The sequence below is a fragment of the Hemitrygon akajei genome, chromosome 5, assembly GCF_048418815.1.
Source record: "Hemitrygon akajei chromosome 5, sHemAka1.3, whole genome shotgun sequence".
Lineage (NCBI taxonomy): Eukaryota > Metazoa > Chordata > Chondrichthyes > Myliobatiformes > Dasyatidae > Hemitrygon > Hemitrygon akajei.
The window spans coordinates 32,746,644-32,765,928 of NC_133128.1; the positions used below are offsets into that span (position 1 = coordinate 32,746,644).

Sequence of the window (19,285 nt, forward strand, 5' to 3'; positions counted from 1 at the left end):
TCGGAAAGGCAAATGGCACATTGGCTTTTGTTGTTACAGGGTTCAAATACAACCAGAGACATTATGATATGAAGACCTGATCTAGAATGTTATGTTCAGGCATGGTTTGTGACTAAAGAGGGAGTGATAGATAGAGTGCAACAAAGATTCACAAGATTGAGTTCTGGGATGGCAGGCTGCTTTATGAGGAAGGGAATTGCTTGTACTCTCTGCAGTTTAAAAGAAAGTTTTGGTCACTTACCTACAGGAAAGATGTCAGAATCAGGTTCATCATCAACACATGATGTGAAATTTATTAACATCAGCAGCAGCTCAATGCAATACATAATACTGAAGATGAAATAAATAAACTACAGTATATGTATATTGATTAGAGCATACGTATCTGCCAAGAGTACAGAGAAAAATTATAGGGATGCTGCCGTTACTTATAGGGGAAGTTTGAATAGGTTAGGGTTTTATTCCCTGACATATAAAATGAGATAGGATTTGATAAGGAGATACAAAATTATGAAGGGTATAGATAAGGTCTTTTCCCTTGACATTGAGACCTAGAGGTTATAGGTGAAGGGTGAGGGGTGAAATTTCTTTACTCAGAGGGTGGTGTGAGTGTGGAAGGAACTGAGGAATACAGCTTAAATCCAACATTTAAGAGAAGATTGGATAACACACAGATGGGAGGGGTATGGAGTGTTATAGTCCAGCTGCAGGTTGATGGATCTAGGCATAACAACAGTTCAGCATGGACTAGATTGGCTGGAGTGCTTGTTAGTGCTCTATAACTTGAAGAGATCCCTAGAAATGTATAAAACTCTTTAAAAGACCTAGTAGATACAGAACTCACAATGGTCTTGGCTGGCGTATTTAGAACCCAGGTTCTTCATTCATAAAATAATGCCTCAGTCATTCGGAGAAATTATTCAATACAGTGTTGAAACCCATTTTTATTGGACGTCTCTAGAAACATGGTTGGTTATCCCCTTGCTAACAAGCCAGTGGAGAAAACCACTTTTCTTGAACTCTGTATGTCTACGATGAGACCGGGAGAGCCAGGATGTTTCAACCACCCGCACCCCAATCTGAGTGAATGCTGTGTAAATGCTGCCCACTTGCAACTACCCATCGGCAAGAAATAACAGATCGTACACTGCATACAATTATAAAGAAAGTATATTTACAAATTTCAGCTTTATTGAATAGTTAGTAGGAAAAAGAAAATAAAAAGGGCCAAATGCACACACAAGTTGGAGCTTATCTTGAAGTTGTCTGTAACTCATGCACTGGACCCACGGTCTGTGTGAAAGCACACACAACCTTCCAAATGTCACTCAGAATTCATCTTGAACAAATGGTCTCCCCCATGGGAATATCGGTCCTTCCTCCTTGAAGCCATTCATCTGCACAAAGCATCTTGTGCAACAGGAACGGCACTCTCAGTCATCTTCCCTCCTGCTTTCTCCCAGCTCCTGCCAAAAAGGCCTCAACCCACACCAGTGTCTACCACCAAGAACCTCTCTACCCAGCGTTCCCTAGAACCTTCTCCCAATTCCACCATCCTGACTGGCTGACGCAACACTCTCAAGCTGAATGGTGTAGCTCTTTATCTTTAGATCAAGCCCAAGCATGCTAAAAGCAGAACAGCTAAAATTAAATACTTATGGAATAGCAGTAAAAATCTTAACCAGGGCATTACAGTGTAGTGAATAAACATAGGACAGGACAGCACAAGACAAGAAAAGGGCCTTCAGCCCACACCGACTGTGGCAAACACAACACCAAATTTAAATAAATTTCTTTTGGCTGTACCTGATCCACATTCCTTCATTCTCTGCATTTTCAGGTGCTTGGCTAACAGCTTCTTACCACCATTGTGTCTGCTTTCATCACTCACACCCCCCACCCCACCCCATGAGCAACCCATTCAAGGCACCTGTCACTCTGTGTAAAAATAACTTACCCACACATACCGTATCTTTTAAACTTTCCCCCTCTCACTTTAACAGTATGTCTTCTAGTACTTGACATTTCTACCATGAGATTATTTGGAACTTTTCCTCCAACACGATTGTGGAGATTTGATCCACGACAGAGATCAATGATTTTAAGACACTGAAGGCATCAGAGTTATCCAGCAACATGGCAAAGATGCACAAGTTGATCTCATTGCCCAGCCATCTCTTCCCAATTTTCTGCATTCAACCCATATTCCTGCAAACCCCACCCCTGATGATATCTATCTATATGCTCTGAAATGATACTATGGTACATGTTTCAATCATTTCCACTGGCAGCACACTCAATATGTTCAGCACTCTCTATAAGACCATAAGACAAAGGAGCAGAATTATACCATTTGGCCCATCTAGTCTGCTCTGCCATTCAATCATGGATGATTTATTATCCCACTCAACCCCATTCTCTTGTCTTCGCTTCATAACCTTGGAAGCCCTTACTAATCATGAACCTATCAATCTCGGCTTTAAGTATACCAAATGACTGGGCCTCTACAACTATCTGCATTAACAATGAGCCTTTTAAATCCTCAGGTCCCTTTTAAATCTTTCCCATCTCACTCTAAACCTATGACCCCGATTTTTAGACTCCCCTACCTTGGGGAAAAGATTTACCATTCACCTTATCTATGTCTCCCATAATTTTAAACACTTCTTACAAGGCCACCCATCATTCTCCTACATTCCAAGGAATAAAGATCCTGTCCGGCCACTCTCTCCCTGTAACTTGGGTGTTCTAGTATTGGCAACGTCCTTGTAAATATTTTTCTGCACAAATTCCAGTTTAACCGAGTCTTTCCTATAAACAAGGAGAAAAATGTACAAATCAAAAGGTATGGACTTAATGCAGAAAAATGTCAGACCAATCTAATAGATCAAAGATAGAATGTAGACTGGTTTTAGCTCATAATTTCTATGCTATGTCAAGCACCTCTGCTCCATCCACCAAAAGCAGGATTTCCCAGTGGCCAAACATTTTAATTCCTATCTCTATTCCCACTGACGGTCCATGACCTCCTTTTCTGCTAAGATGAGGCCTCTCAAGGTGGAGAAGCAAACACTTCATATTCCATCAAGGTAGCCTTCAATCTGATGGCATGAACATCAATTTCTCCTTCCAGTACTTTTTCTCTTCCCCTCCCACTTCCTTCTTCTTTTCTCTACTCTAGCCTCTTACCTTTTTCCTCACTTCTCCCTGGTGCCCCTCCTTCCTTTTCTCCCATGCTCCGCTCTCCTCTCCTATTAGATTCCTTCTTCTCCATCCCTTTACCTTTCCCACCCACCTGGCTTTATCTACTACCTTCTAGCTAGTCCTCCTTGCCCTCCTCCCACCTTTTTACTCAGGCATCTGCCCCCTTCCTTTCCAATCCTGATGAAGACTTTCAGCCTGAAATGTTGACTCCTTCCCCATTCTCAATCTCTCTGTTACCATCTCTGGAGATAAACTGTGACCAACATTGTTTATAAACCTATCAATTCCCACTACTATCTTGACTATAGCTCTTTCCACCATCTCTGGCAAAAATACTATTTCCTTTTCTCAGTTCCTTCGTCTCCACTGCAGCAATTTCCAGGATGAGATTTTCCTTTCCAGGACATCAGAGATGACCTCCTTCTTCAAAGGATGAGGTTTACCTTCCTCCACCATTGATGCTGCCCTCACCTGCATCTCCTCCATTTCCCGGACATCTGCGTTCATCCCATCTTCCCACCGCCTTAACAGGGGAAGAACCTCGTGTCCTCATCTACCACCCCATGAGCCTCTCCAACCAACATAAAATCAAAAATTGTTAGCTCCCACCCCCTCCCCACTTTCCACTGGGATTGTCCCTCTGTGATTCCCTTGTCCGTTCTTCTCTCCCCATTAATCTGCCTCCAGGAACATTCCTGCATGCAGCTGAAGTTCTATACCTGCCCATTCACTTCTCCCCTCACATCTATATGGGGCACCAATCAGTCCTCCTAGGTTGGGCAACACTTCACCTGTGATTCTGCTGGGGTCATCTATTGTATCCAATGCTCCCGATATGGCCTCATCTACATTTGGCTCTATCTGCCAAAAGCAGCACTTCCCAGTGACGCAACATTTTAATTCCCATTCCAACATGTCAGTCCATGGTGTCCTCTTGTGGCACGATGAAGAAGAAGAAAGCCCTTAATTCCGAGTGGAGTCATTGGGACGCTGTCGTGGTGGTGTTTTTTTTAAAGCAGGCTTTCTTGTTTTTACGAGGCTGAGTTGCTAGCTCGACACTCAGCCCGGCACGGATGGAAAGCGTGCAAGGGGGGCAGCTGGATTCGAACTTGGGAGCCTTCGCTCTGAAGTCCGGCGCTGATGCCACTATGCCACCGGCCGGCAGTGGCACGATGCTTATGGTGGAGGAACAACACCACCTTATGTTACGTCTAGGTAGCCTCCAACCTGATGGCATGAATATCAATTTCTCATTCCAATATAAACAAATTCTCCTTCCCCTACCCCTCTACTTCTATTCCCCACTGTGGCCTCTTACCTCGTCTTACCTGCTTATTACCTCCCTTTCTTCTATGGTTCACTCTTCTCTCCTCTCAGATTCCTTCCTCTCCAGCCTCTCACCTTTCCCACCCAACTGGCTTCACCTTCTAACTATCCTCCTTCCCCTCTTCCCACTTTTATTCTTGCATTTTCCCCTTCCTTTCCATTCCTGAAGAATGTTCTCAGCCCAAAACATTGACTGTTTTTTCACTTTCATAGATGCTGCCTGGCCTGCTGAGTTTCTCCACGTTTATGTGAGTTGTTTTGGATTTCCAAAATCTCTTTTGTTTCTCTTATTTAATGATCTTGTTGGTGCTCCTGCCTGTTCTGTAACTTCCTCTACCTCTGCCCTTGTCCCACTCCATGATAGGCTTTGACCTCTACCGCTCTCCACATCAAAACAGGGGTTATGGGTCTATGTTATATGCACTGAAGCTGCAATTTTTGTTAACTACAAGGTCCAAAATTAAATTGGAAAGTTCACCCACTTCTTCAGTTGATCAGGAAGATCACAACGCTGCAAGTTTCCAAGAGCTTCTAGGAAATATCTTTCTGGAAAATAAATAGAAAATCTATATGTTGAAAAGTCAGATGAAGCACCTAAGGTAAATAATGTATCATTAAGCAAAGCCAGCAATGAAATGAAATTCCATTCAACATCAAACTGTAGCAAACATAAAAGGAGATAGAAACACATCAGCAACATGCTATGCTGACAGGTTTCTAGATCTGTCTTCAAGAAACAGGATGTGCTGAAACTTTTGAGAAGTATTAAGATGGATAAATCCCTGGGGCCAGACGGGATATACCTCGGGTTACTTCAGGAAGTTGGGGGAGAGATCGCTGCGCCTTTGGCAATGACCTTTGCATCCTTACTGCCCACAGGAGGAGTGTCAGATGGTTGGAAGGTGGCAAATGTTATTCCTTTGTTCCCGAAAACTAATAGGAACAACTCTAAGAATTATTGATCAGTGACTCATTGACCCAAAGACTTGTCCTTCCACAAGCATCTGTACCAATGATAGGCCCTTTAAATCTCCAGGGCCTTTTTAACTCTTTACCGTCTCACCCTAAACCTATGGCCTAATTCTGGACCCTTATACCTTTTAAACACAGAGGTAGTGGTACAGGCATATACATTAGGGGCATTCTAAGAGCCTCTTACATAGGCACAGGAATGATAGGAAAATGGGGGGACTATGTGAGAGAAAAGGGTGAGATTGATCTTGGAGTAGATTAAAGTCAATGCACATCATCATGGGCTGAACAGCCTGTACTGCAATGTGTTGTTCAATTCACATTAAGGAATATTAATTTGAGTATCAACAAAAAAAATTAACACACCAGATGGTAATTCTCTGCTGTGACCTATATGATATTTTTGTATTGTATAACTTCACAATTATTGTATAATTTGTTTCAAACCCTCTGCAATCTTAGTAAGAATATGCCATGATTATGTTGGGTCAAGACTTGTTTCATGTGCTTCAGGCAAGATCTATTTATCATGATGTGATGAGGCCAGTAAAATCAAGTTTGTCATTAATACAGGTGCAAGAAAGAGTATGTTATTTAAATCAAATCACTAACAATTTCCATTATCCAACTGTTATTTTCCAACAGATATTCATGTTTTTTAGTTCAAAAAGACAACCTGTAGCCTGCACCAATCTTGCCTTTTTTTTCAATTTACAGTGCCTTTCAAAGTGTTCACCACCCTCCCCCCCATGAAGCTTTCATGTTTTATTGTTTTACAACATTGAATCACAGTGGATTTAATTTGGGTTTTTGAGTTTTTAATCAACAGAAAAAGACTGTTTCGTGTCAAAATGAAGACAAGTCTCTACAGAGTGATCCAAGTTAATTACAAATATAAAACACCAAATAGTTGATTGCATAAGTTTTCACCCCCTTAGTATTTCACACCAAATCAGCACTGGTGCAGCCAATTGGTTTTAGAAGTCACATAACTAGTTAAATGGAAATCTGTTTTTGGAGACCTGTGTGCTGTCATGTTGTCTCAATTGACCGTAGTAAAAATACACTTATATTTGGAATGTCCAACTGCTGGTGAGTCAGTATCCTGGCAAAAACTACACCATGAAGACAGAACACTCCAAGCAACTCTTAGAAAAGGTTATGGAAAAACACAAGTCAGAAATGATATAAGAAAATTTCCAAGTCACTGAATATCCCTTTGAGCTCAGCTAAGTCAATTATCCAGAAATGGAAAGAATATGGCACAACTATAAATTTGCCTTGAGCAGGCAGTCCTCAAAATCTGAGTGACCATACAAGAAGGGGACTAGTGAGGGAGGCCACCAAGAAACCTATGACAACTCTGGAGGAGTTACAAGCTTCAGTGGCTGAGATGGGAGAGACTGCGCATACAACAACTGTTGCCCGGGTGCTTCACAGTCAAGCCTTATGGGAGAGTAGCAAAGAGAGAGAGCCACTGTGGGAAAAAACTCACATGAAGTCTTGGCTAGATTTTGCCAGAAGGCATGTGGGAGACTCTGAAGTCAATTGGAAGAAGGTTCTATGGTCTGACTAAACCAAAATTGAGCTTGGTGGCATCAGACTAAGTGCTATGTTCGGTGTAAGCTAAACACCATCCCTACCATGAAGCATGGTCTTCACTGCATCATGCTGTGGGGATGCTTCACTGCAGCAGGCCCTGGAAGACTTGTGAAGGTAGAGGGTAAAATGAATGCAGCAAAATGCAGGGAAATCCTGAAAGAAAACTTGATGCAGTCAGCTAGAGAACCGTGACTTGGGAGAAGATTTGTTTTCCAGCGAAACAATGACCCCAAGCATAAAGTCAAAGCTACACAGGAATGGCTTAAAAACAACAAAATTAATGTCTTAGAGTGGCCAAGTCAGAGTCCAGACTTCAATCCAATTGAGAATTTGTGGCTGGACTTGAAAAGGGCTGTTCACTCATGATCCCCATGCAATCTGACAAAGCTTGAGCAGTTTTGTAAAGAAGAATGGGGAAAAATTGCAGTGTTCAGATGTGCAAAGCTGATAGAGACCTATCCACACAGACTCAAGGTTGAAATTGCTGCCAAAGGTACATCTACTAAATACTGACTTGAAGGGGGTGAATACTTATGCAAACAATTATTTAGTGTTTTTTAAAATATATTTTTAATTTTTTTTCTACAAACAACAACGAAAAAATACAGCACATCCACAAAAACCACGACCATAACAGAATCAAATTAAATATTGAGTAGCAAAAGGGAGAATAATATAAAGGCAAAAGTAAACATACACAGCAGAGGTGCACCACACCAAAAAAAACCTCAGTGCTCACCCCGTAAGAAAGTCCAATACAGGGCCCCATATCATTTCAAAGATGTCCCCTCTGTCCTCATTACATAGTCTCAGTCTCTCCATATGTAAAGTATTTGCCAGTTCTCTCAGCCATAGATCATACGTAGGCACAGAGTCCATTTTCCACATTTGCAGGATTAACTTCTTAGCAATCACCATTCCAAACAATACAGCCACCTTTTCATACTTATTGGCTGAAGAGAGGGAAGCTTGTTGCTCCAAGGATGGCTATGAGTGGGTCTGGTTCCCACCGCTTCCCTTAAGCCTCAGAGAAAGTGAAAAATACTTTTCCAGTATGCATAAAGCTTACAACATGACCAGAATGGATGTGACAAGTTACTGTTCTCAGATTTACATCTATTACAAACTGGTGAAACATCAGGATAGAAGCTGTGCAACTTTTCTTTGGAATAATGGAATCTATGTATTGTTTTAAACTGTATAAGTCTGTGTCTGACGTTGACCGAACAATCCTGTATACTCTTTAAACACTCATCCCAGACCTCCTCTGTCAGTTCTATACCCAATTCATCCACCCATGCCTGTTTAAACCTGCAGTATTCACCCGAGCTCTATTATGTAGGATCTGATCAAAATAGGATACGGCACTACGAGTAATCGGATTTAGTTTTTTATATTTGTAGCTAATTTAGGTCAATTTATAGAGGATCTGTTTTCACTTTGACACAAAAGGTTCTTTTTCTCTTGATCAGTGTCAAAAAAGCCAAGTTAAATCCACCGTGATTCAATGTTGTAAAACAATAAAAAGAAAGAAAACTTCCAAGGGACGTGAATACTTTTTATAGGCACTGTAAATGATGTAATTTTACCAGTGACCTACCTCTCTGAAAAGACATGCATACCTGCGCTCAATGTGCCAAATGGCAGGGTTTCTGGCATGGTCTTCATATTAGCAGGCCAACTTTTGAAGCTGACGTCTGAAGGACACAAGAACGGGTTCCTGTTTTCAGACTTACTGAAAAGCAAAAGTTGGAAGGAAATGAGAATGAAGCAGCAAAATCTGAATTTTTTTTTACACTAATTAGGTCAAGCAAGAACATAACATTATGAAGACACCAACAATACAACCTCGTATGAGACCAAATGCATTCTGGGTTATAAAATTACTTCAATCATCAATCATATCAATTATCAACACTGCAATAAGTGGTCGTGGGAAAGATGTTTCTAGTACTAGGAGAGTCAAGCTTCTGGGGCCACAGCTTCATAATATAGGGACATACTTTTAAAATGAGATGAGGCATTTCTTCAGCCAGCAGGTGCTAAATCAGTGTAGTTAATTTCCATAGGGGGGGCTGCAGAGGGCAAGTCATTAAGTGTATTTAAAGTGGAGATTGATAGGTTCTTGGTTGGTAAAAGAGTTATGGAGGGAGAATGGGGACTGAAAAGAAAATCAGCCATGATTGCATGGTGGATCAGACCTGATGGCCTAAGCTGCCCCTGGAGCCCAAGGCCTTTACATAAGACCTACAAGTATCTGGGAGTACAGTTAGACGAGAAGCTAGACTGGACTGCCAACACAGATGCCTTGTGCAGGAAGGCACAGAGTCGACTGTACTTCCTTAGAAGGTTGGCGTCATTCAATGTCTGTAGTGAGATGCTGAAGATGTTCTATAGGTCAGTTGTGGAGAGCGCCCTCTTCTTTGTGGTGGCGTGTTGGGGAGGAAGCATTAAGAAGAGCGACGCCTCACGTCTTAATAAGCTGGTAAGGAAGGCGGGCTCTGTCGTGGGCAAAGTACTGGAGAGTTTAACATCGGTAGCTGAGCGAAGGGCGCTGAGTAGGCTACGGTCAATTATGGAAAACTCTGAACATCCTCTACATAGCACCATCCAGAGACAGAGAAGCAGTTTCAGCGACAGGTTACTATCGATGCAATGCTCCTCAGACAGGATGAAGAGGTCAATACTCCCCAATGCCATTAGGCTTAACAATTCAACCGCCAGGACTTAAGAACTTTTTAAAGGCTATTATTAATGCTTTTTGAGATAGTGATTTAGATGCATATCATATTTTTTACTGAGTTAAGTATTGTATGTAATTAGTTTTGCTACAACAAGTGTATGGGACATTGGAAAAAAAGTTGAATTTCCCCATGGGGATGAATAAAGTATCTATCTATCTATCTATCTATCTATCTATCTATATCAATTTCATAGAATGTCAGGCGATTAAATGATGTAATCATTTCTTTTTCTTTTTAAATCTTTTTATTAATTTTAAGAAAAACATTAGTGAAATATGAATACAAAACATTTGAGAGTACATAATTAATAGTTTAAATAGATAATCAGATACGTAATAATCAATATATAAGGCCTCCCAAACTCATAGTATTAATGTAAAAGAATCGAAAAAGAGAAAAAAAAAACCCCAACAAAAACTAAAAGAAAACTTTTTAAAAAAACTAACCAACATGGGCAATTGCATAATGTTAAATACATACAGTAGTGCCGATAACTCCGAACCTCCATCTAAATAATTAAGGATAATAACAGTAAGGTTTAGGATCAGACCATTTAACTCATATGAAAATGTTGAATAAATGGTCTCCAAGTTTCCTCAAATTTAACTGAAGAGTCAAAAACCACACTTCTAATTTTTTCTAAACTCAGACAAGAAATAGTTTGAGAAAACCACTGAAATACAGTTGGAGGGTTAATTTCTTTCCAATTCAGTAAAATAGATCTTCTAGCCATTAATGTAACAAATGCAATCATTCGTTGAGATGAAGCGGATAGACGATTATTATCTATCATTGGTAAACTGAAAATTGCAGTAAAAGGATGTGGTTGGAGATTGATATTTAAAACTCTTGAAATAATATTAAAAATATCTTTCCAATAATTTTGTAAACAAGGACAAGACCAAAACATATGGGTCAATGAAGCAACATCAGAATGACATCTGTCACAGGTTGAATTAACATAAGAATAAAATCGAGCAACTTTATCTTTAGACATGTGAGCTCTATGTACAACCTTAAATTGTATTAGGGCATGTTTAGCACAAATAGAGGACGAATTTACCAATGATAAAATTTTTTCCCATTCCTCAGTAGATATAGGACAATGCAATTCTTTTTGCCATTCCTTCTTAATTTTTCCTGATACATCTGGCTGTACACTCATAATCATATTATAAATGATAGCTACTAAACCCTTTTGACAAGGATTGAGGGCTAAAATTCTTTCTGTAATGTCCAATGGACATTCTTTCGAAAAAGACTTTAATTCATTATACAGAAAATTTTTGACTTGCAAATATCTAAATAAATGGGTTTTAGGTAAATTATATTTATTAGATAGCTGTTCAAAGGACATAATGTTATCATCCAAAAACAGATCACGAAAACATGTTATACCTTTTGTTTTCCATAAAAGAAAAGCTTGATCTATAGATGAAGGCCGAAAAAAGTAGTTAGATATTATAGGACATGACAGCATAAACTTATTCAAGCCAAAAAATTTACGAAATTGAAACCAAATTCGTAATGTATACTTGACTATACGATTAGTTATCTGTTTATTCATTTTGAATAATGAAAAAGGAAGTGAAGATCCTAAGATTGAGATCAGTGAAAAATCTTGCACAGATTTACATTCCAAATTTACCCATTGTGGGCAAGCAGCTGTAGTCAATTCTTGTGTCCAGAATATTAAATACCGTCTATTAACTGCCCAATAGTAAAATCTTAAGTTTGGTAGAGCCAAGCCGCCCTCCTTCTTAGGCTTCTGTAAATATTTTTTGCCTAGTCTAGGATTTTTGTTCTGCCACAAATAAGAAGATATTTTAGAGTCAACCATATCAAAAAAAGATTTAGGAATAAAAATTGGTAATGCTTGAAATAAATATAAAAATTTAGGTAGTATCATCATCTTAATGGCATTAACTCTGCCTACCAAAGACAAAGATAATGGAGACCACCAGTTGCTTAATTTGATCGATTAAAGGTAGAAAATTAATTTTAAATAAATCTTTATGTTTTTTAGTAATTTTAATACCTAAATAAGTAAAATAATCTGTAACAATTCTATATGGTACATGATTATAAATTGGAACATGCATATTTAATGGAAATAGTTCACTCTTATTAAAATTCAATTTATAACCAGAAAAGTTACTAAATTGAGCGAGCAAAGAAGAAATAGCAGGAATAGATCTTTCAGGGTCAGATATATATAATAACAAGTCATCCGCATATAGTGATACCTTATACGTTGTCTCCCCACGGGTAATACCAAAAATATTGGGTGATTCACGAATAGCTATAGCCAAGGGTTCTAAAGCAATGTCAAATAATAAAGGACTTAAAGGACAACCTTGCCTTGTACCACGAAATAGCTGAAAAAAAGGGGATCTTTGATTATTGGTAAAAACCGAAGCTAAGGGTTTATGGTATATTAATTTAATCCATGAAATAAATTTTGAACTAAAATTAAAATGTTGCATTGTATTAAATAAATATGGCCATTCGACTCTATCAAATGCTTTTTCGGCATCTAAAGAAATGACACATTCTGATATTTTAGATGAAGAGGTATAAATAATATTAATTAATTTTCTAATATTAAAAGATGAGTAGCGATTTTTAATAAATCCAGTCTGATCTTCAGAAATAATTCAAGGTAATATATTTTCTAATCTAATAGCCAAAATTTTACTAAAAATCTTAAAATCCGTATTCAACAAGGATATAGGCCGATAGGATGCGCATTCAGTAGGGTCTTTATCTTTTTTAAGAATTAAAGAAATAGAAGCTTCATAAAAAGATTGTGGTAGTTTACCTATACTTAATGCAGCTTTAAAAATTTTACAAAGCCAAGGAGAAAGTATGGAAGAAAAAGATTTGAAAAATTCTGTAGAAAAACCATCTGAACCAGAAGCTTTACCCGAATTCATTGAAAAAATAGCCTTTTCTATTTCAGACTCCGTAATAGGTGTATCCAAAAATACACTATCCTCAACAGTTACTTTTGGAATATTCAATTTCCTTAAAAATTCATTTATTATAGAAGAGTCCTTAGTACATTCTGATTGATATAAGGAATTAAAAAAATCTTGAAAGGCTTTATTTATCTCTTTGTAATCGATCATCAAAGTACCGTCTTGTTTACGAATCCTAGTAATCTGTCGTTTATCCGAAACAATTTTCAATTGGTTAGCTAGTAATTTACCAGACTTATCTCCATATATATAGAATTGGGTTTTTGATTTAATTAACTGACTTTCAATCGAGGAGGATAATAGTAAGCTATGCTCCATTTGAAGTTCCACTCTTTCTTTATAAAGTTCTTTGCTAGGGGTCATTGAATAAATCTTGTCAATTGCTTTGATTTTATCAACTAGTGTTAATATTTTAGAATTAGTTCATTTCCTAACTCCAGCAGAATATGAAATAATCTGTCCATGAATATATGCCTTAAAAGTATCCCACAAAGTTCCACTAGAGATCTCTGCTGTAAAATTTGTTGAGAAAAACAAATCAATTTGCTGTTTAATAAAGTTGACAAAGTCAGGATCCTGCAATAAAACAGGATTAAACCTCCAACCTTTAGTATTAATATATGAATCCGTCATCTTAATAGATAACTTCAATGGTGCATGATCAGATATGGTAATAGAGTCATATTTACAATCCATAACATCTGTAAGTAAATGGTGATCAATGAAAAAGTAATCAATTCTTGAGTAATTATGGTAAACATGGGAAAAGTATGAAAATTCTTTGTCGTTAGGGTGTAAAAAACGCCAAATTTCACAAATAGCTGAATCAATCATAAAAGAGTTAATGAGAGAAGCCGATTTATTCGGAAGAGTTTGGGTGGGCTTGGATCTATCCATCAAAGGGTTTGAACAACAGTTAAAATCCCCACCCATTATCAATCTGTATTGATTCAAATTAGGAAAGGATGTAAATAAACATTTAAAAAATTCAGGACAATCAGTATTTGGAGCATAAACATTAACTAAAACAACTTTTTGATTAAAAAGTAGACCAGTAATAAGCAAAAATCTACCTTGCGGATCTGAAATTGTTTCATGATGTATAAAAGAAGTTGATGAATCTATAAAAATAGAAACACCTCTTACTTTGGCTTGCGAATTTGAGTGATACTGTTGGCCCTTCCAAAACCTAAACAACCGTTGACTATCCACCTTCCTTACATGAGTCTCTTGTACAAAAATAACATTAGCATTCATTCTATGGAATACTTTGAATGTTTTTTTCCATTTGATCGGATGATTTAAACCATTAGTATTCCAAGAAACAAAGTTAATAGTTCTATCCATATTGACAATATTTATTACAATTAACACATAAGTTTGAAAAAAAAGTGAACTCATGAACCCGGAAGAAGGAAGTAAGTTCAAGGAGAAACCGGAAGTCACTGCACTGCGGCCATTTTTGTAGTTTCATATAAGCCCATGAAATAAAACTAAGCAGAAAGCAGGCAAAAAGAAAAAAGAAAAATCCCCCTCCCTCCACCCTCAAAACCCCAGGAAAAAAGCCAAAAAGAGGCAAGCAAGCAATCTAATACTAAAATTACCCCCGTGTCTCAAGACGGCAACTCAGACACAACAAAGTTAAAAAAAATACAAACAACCCACATTATAAGAGAGGGTTGGTATAACAAAAGTTAAAATATAAAATTAGTATTATAAATGTATATAAACAAAAGGGTTAAAAAAGAATTAAAATGATAAAACCCATAAATGACTAATACTGGATTGGTATTTTAAATGAAAGTTTAAAACTTTCAAACACATCAAAACAGATATGACGTTCCAAGCACTAAAGTCTGTCGGGAAGAAGAAATGACATTTTATTTTTTTTTAAATCTTAATATTTAAATGTTAAGAGTATAAAAAAGCATATATCAGCTTAAAAAGAAAAGCAAAAAGGAGAAAAAAACCCTAATAAGTTATTTTCAACGCTAATAGATTAATAATATGGAAAAATAATAAAGTCAAAATAAACCGAGCAAAAAGATCTTTACCCGTATATAAGAAATACATGTAAGCCATACCCAAAAAAACCCCAAACATCATTCTGTAACAGATCCAATTCTATAGGCTAAATTACATTAGTCAGCCCGATGGAATGTCATTGTTCCAGAAAACTTTGAGCATCCGCTGGAGATTTAAACAGCCGAAAAGTTCCATCATCAAGAGTGACTCTCAAGTGTGCTGGAAATAACAGCGCTTGCTTGCAGCCTTTCTGGTGAAATTTTGACATAACCGATCTAAAAGCCATTCTAGCCCTTAAGACTTCAGGGCTATAGTCTTCCAGAATACAAAATTTAAACTCTTGATAGCAGATCATACCCTTTTTTCGAGCCGCCCGAATCAAACGTTCTTTGGTATGAGGGTAATGGAAATGAAGAATTACATGTCGTGGTTTCAAACTTGAATCAGACCGAAAACGGGAAACACGGTGTGCCCGATCGATTACCGGGAGAGAGTCCAGTACCTCTGGACCCAAGACATCCATTAGAAATTTAGAGAAGAAAACGGTAAGATCACCGCTCTCAAATTTTTCCGGAATCCCAATTAATCGAAGATTTTGTCTTCGAGAGCAATTTTCCAAATCAGTAATTTTTACTTTATAACGATTCATCTGTGGAGAAGTCGAAGTTTGCTCTTCTTGTATTTTTTCAATTATACGATCTTTCTTGCGAGCGGCTTCTTCAAGAACCAAAATACTTGCTTGTTGTTTTTGTGATTCCAATGAAAGTGTCTGGAGCTTTTCTTCAACTAATTTCAAACGTTCATCAAACCGAAAAAACTTTACGGTTATTTTTCTCTCCAGTTCTTCAAATTTGTCTTCTATAAGCTTCACAATTGATTCTAAAGTTATCGGTTCTTTCGTCTGTTTCGATTCTTTTGCTCTAGACATTTCAGCAAGTTGAGAATAATTCAAATAGTTAAAAAGAAAAATTCTGTATGTTTAGACCCCTTTAGAATAAGTATAAGAAGATCCTTTAAGGGGTGTTTGTAGGTTAAAAAGACGTAAAAGGTTTGGAGCAAAGCCTAGAAGCGGTTTACTCCATGAGCACCATCTTGAGACTCCGTAAGTAGGCTATGTTAAAATAACATAACTGACATTTCTTTAAACTGAGAAATTTGGTGGAATGAAAGTTGCAGTCAGATGTGTTTGGCAACTTTTCATTAATATGGAATCATGCAGTTGCAGCAGTTTTGTTGTTAAAGCGCTTGGTGGGGAACCCACATGTATAACCTACTCCAGGCAGGACTGGGGCCAGGACAGGTTCGCTGTTGTTTCAATAGAGGAGAATAGTTCAGATTTGGTACTGGTTAACACCATTTCATTTTAAAAAACTAGAACTTTTAAGATATATATAAATTCATTTTAAAACACATTAGAATTTTTGAGTCAGCTCAGTAAAGAAGATGTATACATGCTCCGTATCAAAATCTCCAGATAGTACTTCTCCACCCACCCCACCCCACCCCATGTGATGTTATTTCATCAAAAGTAGGCCCTGCTGAGAGGCCTGGCATGGCAACTCCAAATGTCAGCATTTTCCCTTCAAGTTCCTGCATGGCTGGAAGATCACCATTCATTGCAATTTCTGGACCCAGAAGTACATGAATACAAAGGATCAAATACTTCCTTTTACCTGAATAGAAAACATTGATTAGAATAAATGGGAAAACTGCTACCTATAGATTCCCTTCCAATTCATGATTTGGAAATATATTGCACATCTTTCACTATTACTTGGTCTGCATTTTGGAAACTCCCATATTTCTGATTAGGTAAAGGATATGCAAATAGAAGAATAATATTTGCATCAGTCATCATTGTAGAAGACATTAGCAGTATCCTAGAAGTTCAAGAGTGTCGGGGGCAGAATGTGAGAGATTGCTGTTATCAGGGAGCAGGTTCTTGGGAAACTGAAAGGTCTGAAGGTAGATAAGGTGGTTCTGAAAGAGGTGACTGAAGAGTTTGTGGAGGCATTAGCAATGATCTGTCGAGAATCAAACGATCAATTGGCATGGCTCTGGAGGAATGTGAAATTGCGAATGTCACTCCACTCCTCAACAAGGGAGGGAGGCAGAAGAAAGGAAATTATAAGCCAGTTAGTCTGACCTCAGTGGTTGGGAGGATGCTGGAGTCAATTGTTAAGAATGGGGTTTCAGAGTACTTGGACAAAATAGGCCATAGTCAGCATGGTTTCTTTAAGGGAAGATCTTGCCTGACAAATCTGTTGGAATTCTTTGAAGAAATAAAAAGCAGGATAAACAAAGGTGAATCGGTGGATGGTGTGTACTTGGATTTTCAGAAGGTCTTTGACAAGGTGCCACACATTAGGCTGCTTAACAAGTTAAGACATAATGGTATTACAGGAAAGATTCTAGCATGAATAAAGCAGTGACTGATTGGCAGGAGACAAAGAATGAGAATAAAGGGAGCTTTTTCTGATTGGTGAGTAGTGGTGTTCCACTGGGGTCTGTGTGGGACCACTTCTTTTTACGTTATACATCAATGATTTAGATAATGGAACTGATGGCTTTGTGGCCAAGTTTGCAGACTATATGAAGATAGGTGATGGGGCAGGTAGTTCTGAGGAAGTTGAGAGGCTACAGGATTTAGACAGATTAAGAAAATGGGCAAAGTCATCGCAGATGGAATACAGTGTCAGTAATTGTATGGTCATGCTCTTTGGTAGAAGAAATAGAAGCATACTATTTTCTAAATTGAAAGAAAATTCAAAAATCTGAGGTGCAAGTGGACTTTGGAGTGCTTGTTCAGGACTCCCTAAAGGTTAATTTGAAGGTTGTCAGTGGTGAGGAAGGCAAATGCAGTGTTAGCATTCATTTCGAGAGGACGAGAATATAAAAACAATGATGTAATGTTGAGGTTTTATAAAGCACTGGTAAGCCCTCACTTAGGAATATTGTGAGCAGTGTTGGACCCCTTATCTAAGGAAGGGTGGGAGGGTTCAAAGGAGCTTTAAGGGATTGAAAAGCTCATTATATGAGGAGCATTTGATGGCTCTCGGTCTCTACTCAATGGAATTTAAAAGAATGAGGGATGACTTCACTGAAAGCTATTGAATGTTGAAAGGCCTCAATAGAGTGGATGTGGAGAAGATGTTTCCTATGGTGGCGGAGTCTAAGACCAAAGGACAGAGCCTTAGAATACAAGGGCGTCCTTTTAGAACAGAGATGAGGAGGAATTTCTTTAGCACAGAGCGGTGAATCTGTGGAATTCCCTTCTGGCGTCATCAAAGATGCCCTCACCCGCATCTCCTCCACTTCCTGCACTTCAGCCCTTAACCCATCCTCCCGTCACCACAACAGGGACAGGGTTCCCCTTGTCCTCACCTACCACCCCACCAGCCTCCAGATCCAACACATTATCCTCCGCAACTTCCGCCACCTTCAACAGGACCCCACCACCAAGCACATCTGTCCCTCCCTACCCCTCTCAGCTTTTCACAGGGATCGTTCCCTCAGTGACTATCTGGTCCACACGTCCCTCCTCACAGAACTCCCACCTAACACTTATCCCTGCAAGCACAAATGCTACACCTGTCCCCACACCTCTCCCCTTACCACCATCCGGGCCCAAGACAGTCCTTCCAGGTGAGGCAACACTTCACCGGCGAGTCTGTTGGGGTAATCTATTGCATCCAGTGCTCCCGGTGCAGCCTCCTCTACATCGGCGAGACCCGACGCAGATTGGGGGATCGCTTCATCGAGCACCTCCATTCTGTCCGTCCGTCACAATAGACAGGACCTCCCGGGTGCCACCCACTTCAACTCTGCCTCCCATTCCCATCTACATATGTCCATACATGGCCTCCTCTACTGCCATGATGAGGCCAAACTCAGGTTGGAGGAGCAACACCTCACCTACTGTCTGGGTAGCCTCCAGCCTGGTGGTATGAATATTGAATTCTCCAATTTCTGGTAATTCCCTCCCCCTCCCCCTTCTGCTATCCCAGGTCCCTCTCTACTTCTCTCCCCTTTCAATTTTCTGCTTCTTTATCTCTATGGTTCTTTCATGCTTATCCCCTCCCCCCTTTATCTTTCCTCTGATTGGTTTTCCACCTGGCGCCTCTAGGCCCTACCCCCTCCCCATCTCTATTACTGGGCTTCGGCCCTCTCTTCCCCCACCCCCATTCCTGATGAAGGGTCTCGGCCCGAAATGTTGGCTACTCTTTTCTCACGGATGCTGCCTGACCTGCTGAGTTCTTCCAGCATTGTGTACGTATTCCTTGGTGGAGGGCAGACTGTGCTGAGGAAACATGAGGTCTGCAAAAGGACTTAGACAGATTGGGAGAATGGACAAAATGGCAGATGGAGTAGAAGGAAGTATATGGTCATGCACTTTGACAGAAGGATAAAGGGATAAACTAGTTTCTAAAC

The 19,285-nt window shown here is 39.0% G+C and overlaps 1 protein-coding gene across 7 annotated transcripts in view; it reads right to left on the minus strand.

Moving 5' to 3' along the window:
• LOC140727610 (type 2 lactosamine alpha-2,3-sialyltransferase-like) overlaps positions 1-19,285 on the minus strand; it is a 114,499-nt gene that overhangs the window by 16,610 nt on the left and 78,604 nt on the right. For all 7 annotated transcript variants that reach the window (XM_073045165.1, XM_073045163.1, XM_073045169.1 and 4 more), the window contains 2 exons: positions 8,727-8,839; positions 5,013-5,076 (listed from right to left, as the gene is read on the minus strand). In XM_073045165.1, coding sequence (XP_072901266.1) covers positions 5,013-5,076; positions 8,727-8,839 — 177 coding nt within the window. The remainder of the gene's footprint in view (positions 1-5,012; positions 5,077-8,726; positions 8,840-19,285) is intronic.